This window comes from Pongo abelii, chromosome X (genome assembly GCF_028885655.2).
Source record: "Pongo abelii isolate AG06213 chromosome X, NHGRI_mPonAbe1-v2.0_pri, whole genome shotgun sequence".
NCBI lineage: Eukaryota > Metazoa > Chordata > Mammalia > Primates > Hominidae > Pongo > Pongo abelii.
In genome coordinates this window covers 30,444,758-30,453,480 of record NC_072008.2, presented here as the reverse complement: position 1 = coordinate 30,453,480, position 8,723 = coordinate 30,444,758, and the positions used below count along the sequence as shown (strand labels likewise).

The window sequence follows — 8,723 nt, the reverse complement described above, 5'->3', positions numbered from 1 at the left end:
AGGGACTTGCATTGTCCCACACCACGAAGTGCCTTGGCTAGGAAATTAACACTTGACTGCTCTTGTCTGAACCTTCTCCCACCATTCTCACTGCTTTTTCTTTTTTTTAAATGAGTGGTTTTTTATGTAAAAAAAATCTGTACATGTTAGAGTGTATCTCACCATCTTCCTTAAATAATAACTGTCCTTAGACTAAAAATCTGTGTGCAGGGGAAGGGTCTTCTTTAACTTAGTACAATCACTACTATCACAGAGCCTTACAAAGAGCAGATGCTCAATTTATGGTGAGAATAAATGAGCCACTGAACAAGTAATATAATTTATTACTATTTATTTTATCTGCATTCTTGAAAAGGCTAAAAACAACCAGGTATGTATCTTTGGATTTTACAAAAACAAAAGTGCATGCAGAAAACAAAAACTTGACATGCTTTGCTTACTCTTCCTCTATTTTAAGACTCCAATTATGTTGTGTGAGGTTCTTTCACACATTTCTGAGAAAATCTCTATTCTAAAGCTATGCTTTCTTCTTCTTGAACCCAAAAAAGATTCAACGATTTCAAAAATATAGAATATCAAAACTCTCATGCTTAAAGCTGGCAGCACCAATAAATGTGTGATCCATGTCGCTCATAGACATAGATCCCAACTCTAAATAAACATTCTATTAAAAGAAAAACACTTGAAAGATACTAATGTTTAACAGGAACACAAAGGAGACATATATGATGATCTCTCTAGGCATATCTTGGCTGCTCACTACTTTAAAAGGTTGGCATCTTGCCACAAAAACAAAGTGAACAATCTGCCTGAGTTCTCACATGGGGTAGGAGGACCTGCTGAATGGGGCTCTAGAACGTGCTCTAAAAGTCGTGGCAGTAGCGCGATGCCTGGCTCTAACACTGGATCGGACTCGGGCTCTCTCTTCCTCATCTCTCAAAGCCTCTTCATAATGGAATGGGCAGTCACGGGGAGTGATACCGTTCATCTTGGCCAAAAACTCGAGGACTTTCATCTTGGTGGTTTCAGCATAGGCTCTCGGACCCCATAGGAATTGATAGCATGGGGGATCACTGTTGGGCACCTGCTCGTACTTCAGATATTTTTCCTGCACTAGATCTTGGGTGATGAACTTACGGGGTTCCCCATAGATTAAGTGCTCCTCTCCATCATAGGCTCCCAACATATTCATGAATTTCCAGATCTCTTCCTCAGTGGCGGAGTTGCCGTTTAAGAAGATCACACCCAGGAGAGGCATCAGAAGCCCATTCCTGGGAAAGTCCCAATCATTGCTCAGGTTTCCATCATTGGTGAGGTTTAGCTTACTGACGAGGGTGTAGGTGTGGCCACTAGGGTTGTCTTCCTTCAAATCAAGGCCAAAGACCAGCTCCAAGCGGCGAGAGGCTCCATTGAGGATCTCAGTGAAGCGATCCTTGTACTTTTCATCAACAACCTCCAGCATATCTGCCTTCATAATGGGCTCTCTCATTTTATACTTACGTAGCATGAAGTGCATCAGTATTCCTGCCTCCCAGGCTATAGGATCTTTGACTGAGCTCTCAGTGGATGTTGTAGCCTGGGAGAAACTTGCATTTTCCTCACCTTGGCATTTGGCACCTTCGTCAAATTCGGTACATGACACAGCTGCAGCAGCAGTGGTGGTGGGTGGAGCTCCCTGAGGCTTCTGGGGAATGCCAGCAGCAGGGGAGCTTGTGGGAGTATCCCCTAAAACAGGAGAGGAGGAGGGGCACTCCTCTTTCTCTGCTGCAGTGGCGTGAGCAACCTTGAGACCCTGTGTCTCCTCTCGCGCCTTGCGGCGTTTCTCACGAGCTCGGAGCTTACTCTTCTGACCCCGAGGCATGATGGCTGTGGTCAGGCAAAACAGGCAGGAATGTGAGCAGAAGGACAGGAGATGTGGGGCCTGAAGAAGAGAGAATGAGTTCCTGTGAGTACTTGCAGCAGGGAGGTACCACCTTGGCTTTTAGAGAGCCACTTCTGCTGGTGTTCTTGAGGGCATTGCTCTAGGAACCCACTGGGTTCTTGTTGCCAACCCTGTCTGGGGCTGACTGGGTGACAGCAGAGGTTGGCAGTGTAGACTCCCTCTGTGTTCAAGGGCCCTCTCAATTCATATACAGGATCTTCATATCTACTCTTGGAAGGGTCTGGGACCTCCTTCCTGTGCTGCTCTGAAGCTGACACTTCAAAGCTCCCTGGAATCCACCAAAGAAAAATGAGGCACTGCTTCAGCCTACCATCCTTACCGGGGGCTAGGCGGGATGGCAGTGCTGACAGTTCTATGGAACTCTCTCTGTCCTGGGCTAGTTGGACCTCAATCTTAATTCAGAGTCCTCATCTCACCTATATCTAAGTTCTGGGAACCTGTCTTCTGCTAACTGGTGCTGCATCTTCAGACCAAAGCTGTCACCTCCCTTAGACCTGATGCAAAGAAATAAAGTCTCAGCCTGGCAACCCTTGGCCAAGGCCTTTGAGAGCTAAGTGCAGAGACAGGGCTAGCATCGTTGTTTTTCCTCTATTTGGGGTGGGGGTTGGGGGCTTGGGGGAATGGTACCTTCAGTCCACACCCATACTTTGACTCCCAGAAGGGCCTAGGGCTCTGTTCTCTTTACACCTGAGGACATTTACTCATAGTAAGGCCTACATCTGCCTGAGACCCAATGGAGGAAATGAGGGTGGCTGTATCTGGTCACAATGCCCATATTCTCCAGAGGCTGAAAGCTGTGGCTGGCAGGTTGAAGCCCTGTGATGTGTAGTCCCACTCATGGTCCTCACTCAAGGTCTCCAGTTTGACTCCTGGGAGGGCCTAAAATGCCTCCCATCCCTCCCGCTAACCCATCTGACTAAGACCTTCATCTCCCTGTTACTCCTGAAGAGAAATTTAGGGGCACTTCTGACATTTATGCTCAGGGCTTCCTAGCACTGACATACAGAGGGACTCTGAGGGATCCCTACTGATGAGGTGGGAGTTCCCTCAAGACCTCTCTATGAGGCCTGGCACAACCTGGAAATCCTCTCTCTACTGACCTGAGGCCCCTCACATCAGATTAAGATTCCCATTGCCTCATAGTCCCAAGATGAAAGAAAGCCTGAATCACATCCAGTCACCACGTCCTCTATGGGGCTCCACTGTTCTGGGGTCGTTGTTCTCTTTAGTCTTCACTCAAGCAGAGTCTGAGCTCCTCTCTAATCCCACTTGATTCTTCCAGGCTCATACAAAAGCCTTCACCTCTCTGAGTACCCAGGGCTAGTCTTGAGGGGATGACACATCTGGGTACTTCTGCCTGGGGTTTCCCAGAGCTGAGAGGGGGTGGAACTTGGTGAAGCCCCACTCTCTAGGTCAATGCTCATCTCATTCCTCCCTCAGTGTCTTCTCTGTCTTGATCTAACGCCTATCCAGTCATACAAAGCACCCCCCCACAACTCCCTGAGGAAGAAATGAAACTTTTCCCATCTGGCTACAATTGTCCATCATCTCCCAAGGATGAAAATCAGGAAGGAATTCCGTGTTTCTTTCACTGTTATGGGATGAGTAGTTTCCCCCCAGTTCTCAGGGTCTTCTTCTTGACTCCTGGAATTACCTAGGAATCCTCTAGCTGCTAACATAAGGCTGCCCCCTTTGATAAAGTTCCTCACTTCCCTGAGATGCTCTAGGAAGAAGTGAGTGAGACTCATCATGTCACCATACCTGGATCTCCCAGGGCTCAGTGGGGATAGGGCTCTATCTGTGTTACCTCTTTCTTGGAGGGGGTCCCCTCATACTCCCTCAGTATCACCATCTTTTAGGAACTGGGCCTCCTCCCTGTACTAAACAAGGGCTTTCATGTTAAACCAAAGCCATTATGTACCTGAAACAGCCCCTGAAGGAAATGAGGGGCATCTCAACTTGAGAGTTCTAACCCTGGCTTCTAAGGAATGAACGCCAAGGTAAGACTGTGTTCCTGCCTGTTCTGGACTAGATGGTTATCTCATTCCTCATAAAGAAATTGTACCTTGACACCTGTCTTGGCGTATGACTCCTATCTCTCTACTGAACTGGGGCAGTGAGGCCTTAAACCAAGGCCCTCCTCTCTCTAAGACCATGAAGGCAGAAGCCAGGGAGTACTTGAGCCTGCCAGCTCTGGCCTGGGACTCCCAGGGACAGCATCAGGCGCTGTTGTCTCCCTTGTGTATAGAGTAGCCATTTCCTCACTCAGTGTCTCCACCTCCACTCGGCACTCTTTCTGGGACTCCACCCAACGACTGGCCCTAAGACCATGCCCCGTACAAAAGTTCTCATATTCCTTGGACCTAAGTTCACAGTCATAGTGGGCCACATCCCACCAAGGCTGACTGGGGCCTGTGCGTGAGGACAGCAGGAGCGGGACTTTTTTTTTTTTTTTTTTTTTTTCTGAGACTGAGTCTCGCTCTGTCACCCAGGCTGGAGTGCAGTGGTGCAATCTCGGCTCACTGTAAGCTCCGCTTCCCGGGTTCACGCCATTCTCCTGCCTCAGCCTCCTGAGTAGCTGGGACTACAGCCGCCCACCACCACATCTGGCTAATTTTTTCTATTTTTAGTAGAGACGGGGTTTCACCGTGTTAGCCAGGATGGTCTTGATATCCTGACCTCGTGATCCACCCGCCTCGGCCTCCCAAAGTTCTGGGATTACGGGTAGTAGGGTTTAGGACTCCTCCCTCTATTGACCTGAGTCTATAAGCCTTAGGCCGAAGCCTTAGTCTCCCTGAGTCGCTGAAGAGACAGTCAGGGTGCTACCCATCCGGTTACCTGAGGCCTCCCAGGACCAAATGCAGAAGCGGGACTTAGAGGGGACCTCTTTGTTACGGGTGGGGGTGGTCTCTTCAATTTACACTCAAGGTCCTCACCTTGACTTCCGACCAGTCCTGAGAATTCACCCTCGGCTGACCAGACGCTGCACTCCACCCCTTAAGCTCGCTCGGGTCCTCGCCTTCAAAAAGGAAACGAGGATGAGCCACATCTGGCAGCCCAGGGCCTCTGAGGGCTGACGGCAGAGGCAGGACGCTACGGGACGTCACTGTTCTAGCGTCGCTGGTCCCTACGTCCCCACTAGGGTTCCTCACCTTAGTATCTAGCAGCCTGGGACGACTCCGCCTGCTGACCCAAATCCGCCAGCTTCCAAACAATAGCCCCACCTCTCTCAGCCCCCAAGGTGGAAATCTGAGCGTGCCACACAGGCCATCCCTGCCTGGACCTCACAGGCCTGACAGCAGCGGCAGGGCTCTGTGAAAGTCCCGTTTTGGGGAGAGGCCTTCTCATCAGCTCTCAGAGTCCTCACCGTGACTCTGGTTTCCTCTCCAGGCAGAACTGAAGCTACTCCCTTCAGGCCCCAAGCTCCCCATCCTCCCTGAGACCTTCCAGGCGGAAATGAGAGGCCCCTTAGGTAGACAGCTCTGTCTGATGCCTCAAAACAGGGGATGAATTCTGTGGGGACTCATCTGCTGGTGGAGTCCCCTCTTAACACTTAAGAGCCCTACATTGATTCTTGTTAGGGTCTCGGCCTCTTCCCTCTGTGAAACTGAGGCTGCCCCAATTAGACGGAACCAGTCATCTCCCTGAGACTTTCCAGGCAGAAATCAGCCTGCCATATCCGCCAAGTCTTCCTAGGGCTGACAGCAGAGGGGACTTTGTGAGGCCATGTGGGTGCTACCCTTAGTCCACATTCAGGTCCTCACCTTGACAAGTGAGCAAACCTGTAACTTACCCTTTGTTTACCTGAACCTGCTCCTCTCACATCAAGGTCCTGTTTTCTGAGAATTTCGAGTTGTACTCCTGGATGATCTTCATATGATCACGGTCCTTTTGCAACCTGCAAAAACAGATAGTAAGGAAAGGACTCCATAGAACTCCACAGTTTTGGCTGGGTCCTTCCATCAGTCTTCATTTATGCTCCTCGCCTTTACATGTATCAGAACCTGGGACTCCTCTATCTACTGAACTGAGGTCACTCTCCTGAGGGTCTGGATGAACCTTTGCATTTTGGAGTGGTTTTCTCCCCACCATTCATTCATGAGGGTTCTCATATTGGCTCCTGTCTCTTGATCAAACTCTTCCAGGGAAATGTCACATCCCTGCAAAAATTTGACCAGTTTCCTCTTTGCAAACCTTGCAGAGAAGAGGTCCCTGTCCCAGAAGCGATGTGACGTTGGGAAACTGAAACGGCAGGTGGAGAGCCTAGGACAGATGTTGTGCTCTCAGGGAAAAAAACATGTTGATCTATTCCTTCACTTCACCAACCAAAGGGTAGTTCTAAAAGTTTTACTTTCTACAGAAAAGGGTGGAGCCAGATGATTTTTGTAATCTTTTGATCTTTTGAAGCTATCCAGTTTTGCTTCTGTTGGTGATCATATTGTCACTGAGTATTATTTCTTTTTCTCTTTAATTCACATCTGTCAATTATTTTGGTATTCTTCTTGCTCTGGTTATGTATTCCAATCCAGTGTTTGGGGTACAGAGACCTCCTCTTTCTTACCTGAGACACACTTTGGGGTTGTAGAAGAAAATGAATTAAGAAATCCACAGTAAGCTTCAGTTTGGGAGGAGTGGAATAGTGTGGGCTCCAGAGGAATTCAGACCAGCAGTCTAGTTCCAGCCCTATCACTTACTAGCTGTGTGAACTTGGGCACATTACCAAACTCTATAAGCCTCAGGCTCTACATCTGTGAAATGGGCTTGATAAGCCTTGTCTTGTAGGACTGGTGGAATGTGGTGAAAGTGTGCAAAGCCCTGGTGTGCATTGAGACTTTAAACAATACTTGTTATTACTATGATTATTTCAACTACAGAAGAAATCATCCACCCTGCTGATTTTCTTTAAGTCCAAGAGATAACAAAGAATATACAGCATTCTAAGACATGGAACAACAAAATCAGCCCAAAACGCAGCTTACAAAGAAACTCTAAATAACTTTTCCATATTAAATCATATTTTGAGTGTGGAGTTGTCTTTCTCAGCTGAAAGCAACTCAAACCTTCTAGGGTTTGGTTCAAGGACCAACTCTGGCCTTTCATCCAAACCACTCTTATTTTCATTCATTTCACCACTATCAAAAATCCAGATCTCCCTTAGAATTTGCAAAAACACATGAAAGGAAAAAAACTTCCTTTTAATGGAATGGGTTCTGGCTCCCCAGCTGATAGCAGAGTATTAGCCCAGTGGCCTATGAGTTTCCAGTCTTAAAGGAGTATCACCTTTATTTCTCAGAAACACCCTGGGGGCTACGTGCATAAAACACCTAGTTTGTGTACTGGATTCACTTCACTTGCACTGGGACAAGAGCACCGGCCACTTTCAATCCCTGCTCCAGGCAAAGATCCCCTCTGGTTTTTCCACAATCCCAAAGTAACTATTAAAGGCAATTTTTCATTCCAGTCTCCATCTCTCAAGTGTGAGATCCACCATCTGAGTGTGTGACCCCTGCTCAGTGCGCCCCATCTAGGCACTATGCCGGGACATAAAATTACCTCCTATTGCAGTATGTTCAGTTTCCCAAAGTCTCAATTACCTTGCTTAGGACATTTACACTAGATTCCACTGCTGGAAACACCCCCACCTTCTTTCTTATCCCCTCTTTTCACCTGTCTTTAGGTCTTAGGGAGTATCTCATCACCTTCATTATATGATAGCTGCTGTTGGATTCTAAAATTCTATGGGCAGGGATTGGGGTTTTTTTGTTGTTTGTTTGTTTTTTGTTTTCTTAGCTTATCCGGTACTAGCCAGGAGCCCTCCAAAGTACAGCTGCTCAATTAATATTTGGACAATTAAAGTGTAAGTGACCAGGAAGTCAAATGTATTGCTATTTAATTTCCCCCACATTCCTGAAAAAGCTAAACCAATCCAGGTACATATACTTCAGTTTTACAAAGAAAGACTAAAAAGAATAAAACAAAGCAAGAATTGACCACATTTTACTTTTTTTTTCTCTACTTCCTGGTCCCACCAACTTTATTGCAAGGTAATTTTCTTTTCACAAATTCCATATTCCAATGCCATATTATCTTGTTCTAGATCACAGAAAAAGACTTAAAAGACTTTTAAATTGTTGTACATAATGCAAAAATTCTCACTCTTCAACCTGATATATTTTAATAAATGAGTGATTCATGCCATTCATAAACTTAGATTCTGAAACTAAATAAATCTACAATTTAAAAAAAGAACACTGAAAAACAGGAAAAAGAAAAGATAAATCATTTTACATACAAATATGTTATATATGGTGTTCCCACCAACTCCCCTTTGGCCCTCCATTAATTAGAAGGTTAAGTGTTTTCTTAATCAAAAGTAAAGAATATACCTCAGACTTCACAAGGAGTAGGAGACACTGCTGGACACCACACTGAAACATGCCAGGCCCAGTTGCAACACTGTCTCTGGCTCTCTCTCCCTCATCTCTCAAAGTCTTCTCTTAATGGAGGGAAGACAATGGGGACACTGTCATTGACCTTGGCCCAGGCCTCCACATTCTTGAATAATCTAAGCAAACCGGGTATGTAACTTTTAAATTTATGAACAAAAAAAGACTGAACTGAGTAAGACAAACCACTAATAAAGAAACTTTTACTTTTCTTCTCTTTCTGTCTTCAGATTCTACTGTGGAGTTATTTTAAATTTCTAAGGATAACCTTACTCCCATGCCGTGTTATTTTGCTCTGTATCACAAAAATTATTTCAGGATTTTCTATTTGTATT

The 8,723-nt window shown here is 46.3% G+C and overlaps 1 protein-coding gene across 1 annotated transcript; it reads right to left on the bottom strand.

Moving 5' to 3' along the window:
• Nucleotides 1-314: 314 nt before the first annotated feature.
• Nucleotides 315-8,718, bottom strand: MAGEB1 (MAGE family member B1). The gene is made up of 3 exons (XM_009234692.4): nt 8,329-8,718; nt 5,736-5,840; nt 315-1,921 (listed from the first exon to the last, which is right to left on the bottom strand). The coding sequence occupies exon 3, from the start codon at nt 1,859-1,861 to the stop codon at nt 818-820; it is 1,044 nt and encodes a 347-aa protein (XP_009232967.1). The 5' UTR covers nt 1,862-1,921; nt 5,736-5,840; nt 8,329-8,718; the 3' UTR covers nt 315-817.
• Nucleotides 8,719-8,723: the final 5 nt, after the last annotated feature.

Excerpts from the sequence above, each read along its gene's own strand:
- MAGEB1 (XM_009234692.4), bottom strand. The coding sequence starts at position 1,861 with ATGCCTCGGGGTCAGAAGAGTAAGCTCCGAGCTCGTGAGAAACGCCGC.